Source organism: Taudactylus pleione, unplaced genomic scaffold, assembly GCF_031769625.1.
Source record: "Taudactylus pleione unplaced genomic scaffold, aTauple2 ptg000259l, whole genome shotgun sequence".
NCBI classification, from domain to species: Eukaryota; Metazoa; Chordata; class Amphibia; order Anura; family Myobatrachidae; genus Taudactylus; species Taudactylus pleione.
Genome location: NW_028284661.1, coordinates 3,973,264 through 3,986,407, shown reverse-complemented (window position 1 = coordinate 3,986,407; position 13,144 = coordinate 3,973,264). Strand labels below are relative to the sequence as shown.

The window sequence follows — 13,144 nt, the reverse complement described above, 5'->3', positions numbered from 1 at the left end:
AGGGGGTGCGGTCGCACTCCCTGCACCCTCGATCTGCCGGGCGCCCACTGAGTGTGTTACCAGCGGGCGCCCGGCACCTATTCCAACCCCTGGCAGCAGCCGGAGGATGGAGCTCCCTCCATCTTCCGGGTCTCGCAGGGCACTATGGGAGTGATGCCATGACGTCACTCCCATAGTGCCGAGGAGCAGACGCCGGGGACGGAGCTCAGGAGTGAGCTCCGTCTTCCGGGTCCCGCAGAGCACTATGGGAGTGATGTCTTGACATCACTCCCATAGTGCCGAGGAGCGGATGCCGGGGTATGGACGGCAGCAGCACTGGAGCGTGGATAAAGGTAAGTGTTTTTTCGTGGGGGGTTTTGTGTGTGCTTGTGTGCGCGCGGGGGGGAGCAACTACAGGGGGCTAACTACTGGGGGCAGCTACAGGGGGCAACTACAGGAGGCTCACTATTGGGATCAACTAGGTGCAACTACAGGGGGCTTACTACTGGGGGCAACTACAGGGGGCTCACTACTGGGGGCTCACTACTGGGGGCAACTACAGGGGGCTACTACTGGGTGCAACTACAGGGGGCTCACTACTGAAGGTAACTACAGGGGGCACTTACTGGGCACAACTACAGGGGGCAGTACTAAAATGGGCACAACTGCAGGGGGCACTACTTGAAGGGGCACATCTACAAGGGGCACTGCATATGGGAACAACTACAGGGGGCACTACTTTAATGGGCACAATTACAGGGGGCCCTGCATAATGGGCACTACTAAAGGGGGCATTTCATAAGGGGCACTATTACAGGGGGCAATGCATAAGGGGCACTAGTATAGAGGGCATTGCATATGGGGCACAACTACAGGGGGCACTACTTTAATGGGTACAACTACAGGGTGCCCTGCATAATGGGCACTAGTACAGGGGATATTGCATAAGGGGCACTATTACAGGGGGCATTGCATAATCTGGTTCTACATGGACATAAAAACTGTGTAACCTGTCTTGAGCTGAGGTGACAGACTGGCAGGAGCAGAGAGGAGGGTTGGTGAAGTAGATCTGTCAGGGTGGGATGTAATGGGCATTACTGTTTGGTATAATGTGTATTTATCATTACTGTGTGCACAATGTGCTATTAGGGGCATTACTGTGTGGCATAATGTGTTGTATGTGGCATTACTGTGTGGCATAATGTGTTGTATGTGGCATTACAGTGTGGCATAATGTGAAATAGGGGCATTACAGCATAGCATAAATTTGTTATAAGGGCTTTAGTGTATGTCATTATGTGTTATACGTGGCATTATTGTGTGGCATGTGTAAGGGGCATTGCTGTGTGGCATAATGTGTTGTAAGGGGCATTCCGGTGTGGCATAATGTGTTGTAAGGGGCATTCCAGTGTGGCACACTGTGTTATAAGTGGCATTACTTAGTGTGTCATAATGTGTAAGGCACGTTGCTGTATCATGTAACCACACACCTTAAACGTCGTCTTTGGGTGTGTTTGATCTTTGGGCGGGGGTAGGGGGGGGCGCCTGAAACTTTTTTGGCATGGGGGAGCAAAATTTATAGTTACACCACTGCTTAATATGCAGGCTACAGTGGCATGCAAGCCTGTGTGTGCAGGCTTTAAAATGAGTCCCTTTTGCAAGAGAGGCTAGGTCAGCTGGTACAGTGGGAGGGAATGTTTGAGCAGTTTGTTCAACAAGCTAATTAATGGTGGGAGGAAGATGCAGCCTCACAGTTGGAAAACAAACTGTCGAAACAGACTCTTCTTTCAGTGAAAGGCATCAGATATGGAAGATGGCATTAGTTTACCTGGAAAGAGATAAAAGATGGTATTAAAACAGCTCCGGTTCTAACTCCATGCTTCAGATGACATGCTTAATATGCAGGCTACAGTGGCAGGCAAGCCTGTGTATTAGGATCGTGTACTTGCATACTGTAGGTTCTAGATTGGTTTAGTTATAGTTAGGGTATAAGTATGCCTAATTTTGGGTTCGTATACAGGGTGAGGGCTGGGTATGGAAGGTTTGTCTAGTTTTCTTTTATTTTGTTAAAATTTTATTTTTTCTTTCTTTCTTTTGTATATGCCACACTACTTCTATAGTAAATTGAACGCAATTTATATTTGTATATGTTCCAATGGTGAAGATTGTAACTTGGAATGTGCGGGGGGTTAATGACCGTGTGAAGTGCTCATTGGTCCTTAAAATGGTTAAGCAATATGGATCTGATATTTGTTGTCTAACGGAACTCATTTGGTTGGGGGTAAGGTATTAGCTCTTAAATGACCCTGGGTGGGGTGTCCTCTCAGTTCTCTCACACCTCATCTTCCAGGGGTGTCTCTATTCTTATAAACAAATTGGTTCCCTTTTCTTTCACTGCGGTTCAGACTGTCCCTTATGGCCGTTATGTATTTTTAGACTGTGTTATAAATTCTAAGCCCATTTTGTTATTAGTGGTATATATTCCCTCTCCTTTTACTTATGATGTTTTGAAACAAGCTGCCAGATTTGTGGCCTCTTCTCCAGATACTCCAGTACTTTGTCTTGGAGATTATAGCAATATAATGGATCCATATATAGATAAGTGGCCCGAGTTATGGAGTGACAGCATTGAGGTACCATATTATAGATCAAGCTCCTATGTCATTACAAGGAGGCAACAGATCCAAAAAACTTCTCAAATAAAATCCTAGTGGATTTTTATGTTGAATACCCTAGTTCCACAGTAGGAAATACTGCCGGTGCATTGCACCGGGGGCTGTCGGTATTATCAGAGTGCAGGCACTGCCATATCCTCTACATCATATGGCGGGCGCTGTGACACTCACTGCATTATATTGCGGACACTGATGGTCTCAGTATTATACGAAGGTCACTGCGACACTCTCTGCATTATATAGTGGGCACTGATGGTCTCTGTATTATATGGCGGTCTCTGCGACACTCTCTGAATTATATGGCAGTCACTGAGACACTCTCTGTATTATATAGCTCTCACTGCAACGCTCTCTGCACTGTGATGCATCCGGTATGTGATCACGTGACTGGAGCAGTGACACAGGCAGCCAGCACCTAAACACTGAGGGCCTGATTCAGAGTTGTATACTTTTGCACAACAGCAACCCAGTTGCTGTGCAAAAATATGCTAATGTCAGGAGCCATCTCAAGGAATAAGACACCTCCTGCTGGTTTCTCAGTGTTTGTCGCATAATGTCATACATTATGGCCTTGATTCAGAGCCACTCGCTGACCACCCACAGCTTGTGCGGGCGACCTGGAGACCATCACAATTATCACGACCATCGGCCTTGCGACGAGACCTTGGGGGAGGGTCTAGCTGCCGCAAGGCCGAGTGGACTTCCTGCTCTAATAGAGCAGGAAGTCCACTACTGACATCAATAGTGATGTCAGTCAGCCCTCCTACAAACGCCAGGCGTTCCTAAGGGAATGCCTGTGTTTGTCCGACCACCCCCCATATCCACCCACAAAACTGGACGAGCTGTCAATCAACATCAACAGCCGCCTTGTCTTGTTGCGAGCCCCGTAGCAACTGAACTTCAGTCGCTCAGCGGGGCTTGCGCATGCCGCTCGCGGCTCATGCGCAGTGGGCAACCATCGGGCCGCTTGCGAGCGCACAGTGCTTGCGATTGGCTCTGAATAGGGCCAAATGTCAGTATTTCTTTGTTATTGTTGATAAGAGTGTTATGGCAACCTACCTAGATGCTCCATCATGTAAGCGCCATTCCTAGGGTGCACCAAATGATGCTACTGCCCTGGTGCCGCATCTCCCAGCATGCACCTGATACTTTGCCAGAAACTGGTGCAGCACAAACAATAAGACACACGCTGGTTGAGGTTTATAGAGACTTTGGGTGGTATTTAGGAAACTTTGTAGCACAATTGCACATGTGTTCCCTGAAGAAAGAGACTAAGGGCCTGATCCAGAGGTGGAAGCAAATCCTGTTACCACTGTGTCATAGTACGCAGCAGAGTTGAGGAGATGTACTAATGCCGCCGCCGCTGCTGTTTAAAATCTACTGTTTGCATACAAAGACACAGCATCGGTCACACTGTTGAATTTCTGAGTAACTCTATGGTTGCTCAGAACTGTATGGTTGCTCAGAATGTACATCAGAACTAAGACCAGGGCACAAGGTAAGCCGTGCCGTAACAGGGTTTTTCCGCACCATGTGCCAGCCACGCACCCATAGCACATGACATCATGTGAAGATGGCAGGAACAGCAGCGCCAGGAATTACAGCACTGCCCGGAACATCCTTAGGAAACTCTGGGGGGCTGTAAGAGCTGCAGTGTGCACATCTGGAGCATCCGGGCAGCACTGCCGCAGTAATTCATGGGCCGTGGGTGAGCGTCAGTGCTGCCCACAGGGCTCTGTACTCTGTGTGGTGGTGTGGGAGGTCCAGGGCAGAGCGCCCTGCCTCCCACAAGGACGCCAACAAAAAACGGACCCTGCGTCGCCGGGCGCGCCCACGTGGTGTGACGCGCCATCACCAAGCGATGCGGTGGGCCAATGAGGACCCGCCACGTCATCAACCAGAGGATGACGCGCGGCGGGATTTTTAAACCCCGGCATGCGGCCCGGGAGGAGAGACGTGCGGGAGTTACCAGAGCTGCAGGATCGTCGCTGGAAGGGATCTAGGACGCGGTTCAGCGGATCAGGTAAGCCCTCAGTGAGGCCCCTTTTGCTCGCCTTGTTAGGCTACTGTGTCCTTGTTAGGTTGTTGTATATCCACTGCACCATCACCGTGCGGCGCTAGGCCGAGGCTTCTGTAACCTGTGTTAGGTTATTGTGTATCCACTGTACCATCACCGTGTGGCGCTAGGCCGAGACCACTGTATCTGTGCTAGGTTATTGTGTACCCACTGTACCACCACCGTGCGGCACTAGGCCGAGACCACTGTACCCTTGTTAGGCTACTGTAACCTGTGTTAGGTTATTGTGTATCCACTGTACCATCACCGTGCGGCGCTAGGCCGAGACCACTGTATCTGTGTTGAGTTATTGTGTATCCACTGTACCACCACCGTGCGGCGCTACGCTGAGACCACTGTACCCTTGTTAGGCTACTGTAACCTGTGTTAGGTTATTGTGTATCCACTGTACCATCACCGTGCGTCGCTAGGCCGAGACCACTGATCTGTTTTAGGTTATTGTGTACCCACTGTACCACCACTGTGCGGCGCTAGGCCGAGACCACTGTATCTGTGTTGGGTTATTGTGTACCCACTAAACCACCACCGTGCGACGCTAGGACGAGACCACTGTATCTGTGTTAGGTTATCGTGTACCCACTGTACCATCACCGTGCGGCGCTAGGCCGTGACCACTGTATCTGTGTTAGGTTATTGTGTACCCACTGTACTACCACCGTGCGGCACTAGGCCGAGACCACTGTATCCTGGTTAGGCTGTATTGTGTACCCACTGTACCACCACTGCGCGTTGCTAGGCCGCAGGTATTGTCCTTGTGCAGCGCTAAGCGGCTGTGCTCTCTTATAGGAGCAGCGACCAGGACATCTCGCCCAGCAAAGGGACAAGTGGTATACCCGGTGAGCGCATTCTGTGTTCGTGTGTCGTATCATTGTCGTGTGTTATCCCCTCTTCCCTTTCCCCTTTTCAGGCATTTTCGTTCGGGTTGTACCCATGTGCCTGGCACGCGGGTGTAAACCAGTCTCAGGCCAAAAGTGCCAATGACCATTTTCTAGTCCCCGTAACACCTGTCTGTCAGTCGGTCTTGTGGCACCAAGGTCCAGTCCATAGGCTCAGCGTGTCCGACCTATCTTACAGGTTAGACCGTCCCTGGCTGTGTCGAACCGGAGAGACCCAGGACCGTTGGTAGGAGTAACCAAGGCGGCCTGAAGGTGAGAGCCACGGGGTGCGAGAGGTAAGTGTTCCGCCACACCTGCATGACAGCAGGCGCACACATCAGTCCACCCCTTGCCCCTCTCACAGTGGCACTGCTCACATACCCCTAGCTATGGCCCTGAAGGTAAGTATACTCGGGGTGCAGAGCTTGTGTGCACTGCACACCATGCATCCATTATAAATACGTCTATTAACTTAGTGGGTGTCAGTTAGTGCTATCCATAGTTTGTGGTGCTTGTGTTTCCCCTGCTGACTGTTTTACAGGAGCTCTCTGGCAGGCTTCTTATATAGCTGTAACCAGGGAGCTGTGAGGCTGGAGTCTGCTACTATTTACAGTCTCATAGCTATTCCCTCTCTAAACGCTTTTCTTCCCTCTCCTATGAGCATTGCGGATTGCTGCAAGTCACTTTGAAGAAAGCAAAGACTAAAGAAAAAAAACAGAACTGTATTTGGAAGTATGAAGAAGTCAAGTAAGATTTTATACACTTCTATTCTATGGTGAAGGGGACACATTCAATTTAGTTCCGCTACATAAAATATAGCAGGTGCCCTGGCTGAGGACATGCTATGTAAGCTGCTGCCTTCTGCAACCATATGTTTCACTGACACACACACACACAGTAATGAAATCTGTTCTCTGACAGAGGGAAGAAACGGCACTTTAGTTTTTCTGCATTACGTTCTCCTAACTTGTTGTATACAACTTCCCCTGATAGATCATAAGTGTTTATTTTGGTTTCCTACATCATTGTAATTCCATTCAGCCTTCAAGACCTCTGTTTAAATGCCTACTTTACACATATGCTTTTTTATATTTTATTTTGTAATTGCCAAGAATAGGCAAGGACAGCGCACAGTACTGCGGATATGAAAATATAGTAAAACACCTACTGTATTTGTTACAGGTCACACTCAGAATATAATGTGAGGGACATTCAAATGCAAAATAGGGCAAATGTTAGGAGCCTTCCCATTAACAGTTCACACAAGAAGAGAGAGATTTCCATGCTGCTTACTTGAATAATATATGTACTATATATTAATTGAATATTACAAAATTTTGCATCTTTTACCTTTGTTTGTTTAATGTATTCTCAATTCTTTATGACTGTGGTTTTGTATACTTTACTGTTATGACATACTGTAATTGAGTCACAAAGAATACATGGAAATAGTGTGTCACAACTAGGGGTGAGCGGGTTCGGATTTCTGAAATCCGAACCCCCCCGAGCCCCCCCGATCCGAGTCCGATCCGAGTCAGGCTCGACTTTTCCCGCCTGACTCGGATCTGACATCGAGGCAAAACGTCATCATCCCGCCTTCCGAGTCTCGCGGGTTTTGGATCCTATATAAGGTACCCGCGTCGGCGCCATTTTCTCACTCGGCTGTGGACAGTGAAGAGGGAGGGTGGGAGTTAGTGCTGTGTAGTGTAGTGTAGTGTAGTGCTGCTGTTGTCCACTACTTCAAAGTCCATAGGGGCTGGCTGTGTTGTGCTGTGCTGCTGTTGTTAATAGGGGCTGTGTCCACTACTTCAAAGTCCATAGGGGCTGGCTGGACTGTGTTGTGCAGTCAGTTCCAAAGTCCTGTGCAGTGTCCCAGTCCTAAAGGGGTGCTGTAGTGTTGTCCAGGGGGTGCTCTGTCCATCAGGGGTGCTCCCCCCAAGTGCTAAAAAAATAATATATTTTCTGTGTTTGTGAATTGTGTGCGCAGTAGCCGCACGTGCATCAACAAAGTAGTGCCAAGCGTGCGCCTGTGTCATAAGTAAAGGGCCGGCTGGCTTGACCGTTAAGGGTGCTGTAACCCCCGAAAGTACACTCCAGTCCAAACCAAAAAAAAAATTATTTTCTGTGTTTGTGAATTGTGTGCGCAGTAGCCGCACGTGCATCAACAAAGTAGTGCCAAGCGTGCGCCTGTGTCATAAGTAAAGGGCCGGCTGGCTTGACCGTTAAGGGTGCTGTAACCCCCGAAAGTACACTCCAGTCCAAACCTAAAAAAAAATTATTTTCTGTGTTTGTGAATTGTGTGCGCAGTAGCCGCACGTGCATCAACAAAGTAGTGCCAAGCGTGCGCCTGTGTCATAAGTAAAGGGCCGGCTGGCTTGACCATTAAAGGGTGCTGTAACCCCCGAAAGTACACTCCAGTCCAAACCAAAAAAAAATTATTTTCTGTGTTTGTGAATTGTGTGCGCAGTAGCCGCACGTGCATCAACAAAGTAGTGCCAAGCGTGCGCCTGTGTCATAAGTAAAGGGCCGGCTGGCTTGACCGTTAAAGGGTGCTGTAACCCCTGAAAGTACACTCCAGTCCAAACCAAAAAAAAATTATTTTCTGTGTTTGTGAATTGTGTGCGCAGTAGCCGCACGTGCATCAACAAAGTAGTGCCAAGCGTGCGCCTGTGTCATAAGTAAAGGGCCGGCTGGCTTGACCGTTAAGGGTGCTGTAACCCCCGAAAGTACACTCCAGTCCAAACCCAAAAAAAAATTATTTTCTGTGTTTGTGAATTGTGTGCGCAGTAGCCGCACGTGCATCAACAAAGTAGTGCCAAGCGTGCGCCTGTGTCATAAGTAAAGGGCCGGCTGGCTTGACCGTTAAGGGTGCTGTAACCCCCGAAAGTACACTCCAGTCCAAACCTAAAAAAAAATTATTTTCTGTGTTTGTGAATTGTGTGCGCAGTAGCCGCACGTGCATCAACAAAGTAGTGCCAAGCGTGCGCCTGTGTCATAAGTAAAGGGCCGGCTGGCTTGACCGTTAAAGGGTGCTGTAACCCCCGAAAGTACACTCCAGTCCAAACCAAAAAAAAATTATTTTCTGTGGTTGTGAATTGTGTGCGCAGTAGCCGCACGTGCATCAACAAAGTAGTGCCAAGCGTGCGCCTGTGTCATAAGTAAAGGGCCGGCTGGCTTGACCGTTAAGGGTGCTGTAACCCCCGAAAGTACACTCCAGTCCAAACCTAAAAAAAAATTATTTTCTGTGTTTGTGAATTGTGTGCGCAGTAGCCGCACGTGCATCAACAAAGTAGTGCCAAGAGTGCGCCTGTGTCATAAGTAAAGGGCCGGCTGGCTTGACCGTTAAAGGGTGCTGTAACCCCCGAAAGTACACTCCAGTCCAAACCAAAAAAAAATTATTTTCTGTGTTTGTGAATTGTGTGCGCAGTAGCCGCACGTGCATCAACAAAGTAGTGCCAAGCGTGCGCCTGTGTCATAAGTAAAGGGCCGGCTGGCTTGACCGTTAAAGGGTGCTGTAACCCCTGAAAGTACACTCCAGTCCAAACCAAAAAAAAATTATTTTCTGTGTTTGTGAATTGTGTGCGCAGTAGCCGCACGTGCATCAACAAAGTAGTGCCAAGCGTGCGCCTGTGTCATAAGTAAAGGGCCGGCTGGCTTGACCGTTAAGGGTGCTGTAACTCCCGAAAGTACACTCCAGTCCAAACCAAAAAAAAAATTATTTTCTGTGTTTGTGAATTGTGTGCGCAGTAGCCGCACGTGCATCAACAAAGTAGTGCCAAGCGTGCGCCTGTGTCATAAGTAAAGGGCCGGCTGGCTTGACCGTTAAGGGTGCTGTAACCCCCGAAAGTACACTCCAGTCCAAACCAAAAAAAAAATTATTTTCTGTGTTTGTGAATTGTGTGCGCAGTAGCCGCACGTGCATCAACAAAGTAGTGCCAAGCGTGCGCCTGTGTCATAAGTAAAGGGCCGGCTGGCTTGACCGTTAAGGGTGCTGTAACCCCCGAAAGTACACTCCAGTCCAAACCTAAAAAAAAATTATTTTCTGTGTTTGTGAATTGTGTGCGCAGTAGCCGCACGTGCATCAACAAAGTAGTGCCAAGCGTGCGCCTGTGTCATAAGTAAAGGGCCGGCTGGCTTGACCGTTAAAGGGTGCTGTAACCCCCGAAAGTACACTCCAGTCCAAACCAAAAAAAAATTATTTTCTGTGTTTGTGAATTGTGTGCGCAGTAGCCGCACGTGCATCAACAAAGTAGTGCCAAGCGTGCGCCTGTGTCATAAGTAAAGGGCCGGCTGGCTTGACCGTTAAAGGGTGCTGTAACCCCCAAAGTACACTCCAGTCCAAACCAAAAAAAAATTATTTTCTGTGTTTGTGAATTGTGTGCGCAGTAGCCGCACGTGCATCAACAAAGTAGTGCCAAGAGTGCGCCTGTGTCATAAGTAAAGGGCCGGCTGGCTTGACCGTTAAAGGGTGCTGTAACCCACAAAGTACACTCCAGTCCGAACCAAAAAAAAATTTATTTTCTGTGTTTAGCCGCACGTATATATCAAATCGATATAACATAAATGGAGGACCAAACTTTCTCCGATAAAAATAAAATAGAGAAAGATCAAGAACCACTTCCTCCTAGTGCTGAAGCTGCTGCCACTAGTCATGACATAGACGATAACATGCCATCAACGTCGTCTGCCAAGGCCGATGCCCAATGTCATAGTAGAGGGCACATACAATCCCAAATGGCAAAGTTCAGGAAAATGACCTTGAAAAAGACATTTAAATCAGCTGAAGAGAAACGTAAACTTGCCAATATGCCATTTACGACACGGAGTGGCAAGGAACGGCTAAGGTCGATCCCTAGTATGTTCATGACTAGTGGTTCAGCTTCACATGACGATGGAAGCACTCCTCCCACTAAAAAAATCAAAAGAGTTAAGCTGGCAAAAGCACAGCGAAGAACTGTGCTTTCTAAGAAGATATCACAAATCCCCAAAGAGAGTCCAAGTGTGGTGGTGGTTGCGATGCCTGACCTTCCCAGCACTGGACGGGAAGAGGTGGCTCTTTCCACCATTTGCACGCCCCCTGCAAGTGCTGAAAGGAGCACCCACAGTCCACTTGCTGATATGCAAATTGAAGATGTCACTGTTGAAGTACAACAGGATGAGGATACTGGTGTAGCTGGCGCTGAGGAGGAAGTTGGCGAGGAGGATTCTGATGGTGATGTGGTTTGTTTAAATCAGGCTCCGGGGGAGACAGTTGTTGTCCGTGGGATGAAAAAGCCCATCACGGTCATGCCTGGGCAGAAGACCAAACATTCCACCTCTTTGGTCTGGCAATATTTCTATCCAAATCCGGACAACAACTGTCTTGCCATATGTACCATATGTAAAGGTGAAATAAGTAGGGGTAGGGACGTCAACCACCTAGGAACATCCTCCCTTATACGACACCTGCAGCGCGTTCATAAAAAGTTACTGTCAAGTTCAGAAACTTTGGCTCAGACCGTAAACAGTCCAGGGACACCTAAATCCCGTTGTCCTGTTGTATCCAAGCGCCTGCAAACCACACCGTCAACTCCCTCCTCGTCAATTTCCTCCTTAGTCAGGATCGGAAGTAGTCCTGCAGGCCATATCACTGGCATGACTGACTCTCCTATCCGGGATTCCTCCGGAGGATCCTGCATTGCTACGCCTACTGCTGCCGCTGCTGCTGTTGCTGCTGCTGCTGGGAGTCGTTCATCATCCCAGAGAGGAAGTAGGAACACCACTACTTTTACTAAACAATTGACCCTCCAACAGTCCTTAGCGAGGAGGATGAAGTACGACAGCAGTCATCCTGAAGCAAAACGTATAACTGAGGCCTTGACTGCTATGTTGGTGTTAGACGTGCGTCCGGTATCCGCCATTAGTGCAGTGGGATTTAGACAATTGATGGAGGTAGTGTGTCCCCGGTTCCAAATCCCGTCTAGATTCCACTTCACTAGGCAGGCGATACCGAGACTGTACAGAAACGTCAGAAAAAGTGTCCTCAGTGTCCTGAAAAATGCCGTTGTACACAATGTCCACTTAACCACGGACATGTGGACAAGTGGAACAGGGCAGACTAAGGACTATATGACTGTGACAGCCCACTGGGTAGATGTATCACCTTACGCAGCAACAGCAGCAGCGTCACCAGTAGCAGCATCTCAGAAACGCCAGCTCGTTACAAGGCAGGCTACGCTGTGTATCACCGGTTTCAGTAAGAGGCACACCGCCGACAACCTCTTAGAGAAACTGAGGGAAATCATCGCCCAGTGGCTTACCCCACTTAGACTCTCCTGGGGATTTGTGATATCTGACAACGCCACCAATATTGTGCGGGCATTACATCTGGGCAAATTCCAGCACGTCCCATGTTTTGCTCACACAATAAACTTGGTGGTGCAGAATTTTCTGAAAAGCGACAGGGGCGTGCAGGAGACGCTTTGGGTGGCCCGAAAAATTTCTGGCCACTTTCGCCATTCAGCGACTGCGTGCCGAAGACTGGAGCGCCAGCAAACACTCTTGAACCTGCCCCGCCATCACCTGAAGCAAGAGGTTGTGACGCGGTGGAACTCAACCCTCTATATGCTTCAGAGGATGGAGGAGCAGCAAAAGGCCATACAAGCCTATACATCCACCTATGACATAGGCAAAGGAGGGGGTATGCACCTGACTCAAGCGCAGTGGAGAATGATTTCCGTGTTGTGCAAGGTTCTTCAGCCCTTCGAACTTGCCACACGTGAAGTCAGTTCAGACACTGCCAGCTTGAGTCAGGTCATTCCCCTCATCAGGCTTTTGCAGAAGCAGCTGGAGAAAGTGAAGGAGGAGCTAAGACGGAGCGATTCCGCTCGGCATGTGGGACTTGTGGATGAAGCCCTTCATTCGCTTTGCCAGGATTCCAGGGTGGTCAATCTGTTGAAATCAGACCACTACATTTTGGCCACCGTGCTCGATCCTAGGTTTAAAGCCTATGTGGTGTCTCTCTTTCCGGCCGACACAAGCCTGCAGAGGTGCAAAGACCTGCTGGTGAACACACTGTCAGCTGAAGCGGAACGTGACACGTCAACGGCTCCTTCTTCATTTTCTCCCGCAACTGGGGCTGCCAGGAAAAAACTTAGGTATCCTAAGCAACCCGCTGGCGGTGATGCAGGGCAGGCAGGACCAAGTTTGGACATCTGGTCCGGACTGAAGGACCTGGCAACAATTTCTGACATGTCTACTGTCACTGCATATGATACTGTCACCATTGACAGAATGGTGGAGGATTACATCGGTGACAGCATCCAAGTAGGCATGTCAGACAGTCCATACCTGTACTGGCAGGAAAAAGAGGCAATTTGGAGGCCCCTGTACAAACTGGCTCTATTTTACCTGAGTTGCCCCCCCTCCAGTGTGTACTCCGAAAGAGTGTTTAGTGCAGCCGGGAACCTTGTCAGCGAAAGGCGTAGGAGGTTGCTTCCACAGAATGTGGAGAAGATGATGTTCATCAAAATGAATTATCAGCTCTTCCAGGGAGACCA

At 49.0% G+C, this 13,144-nt stretch overlaps 1 protein-coding gene and 1 long non-coding RNA gene across 3 annotated transcripts in view; one reads left to right on the top strand and one right to left on the bottom strand.

Moving 5' to 3' along the window:
• Window positions 1-311: 311 nt before the first annotated feature.
• The window catches only part of LOC148514763 (uncharacterized), a 42,228-nt gene continuing 29,395 nt past the window's right edge, over window positions 312-13,144 (bottom strand). For both annotated transcript variants that reach the window (XR_015879463.1, XR_015879464.1), the window contains exon 3: window positions 312-1,807. This is a non-coding gene — a long non-coding RNA (uncharacterized LOC148514763). The remainder of the gene's footprint in view (window positions 1,808-13,144) is intronic.
• Window positions 6,176-13,144, top strand: part of CEP85L (centrosomal protein 85L) — a 309,647-nt gene continuing 302,678 nt past the window's right edge. Inside the window, exon 1 of the mRNA XM_088480976.1 lies at window positions 6,176-6,353. Within this exon, the coding sequence (XP_088337102.1) occupies window positions 6,341-6,353 (13 nt within the window). The 5' untranslated portion in view covers window positions 6,176-6,340. The remainder of the gene's footprint in view (window positions 6,354-13,144) is intronic.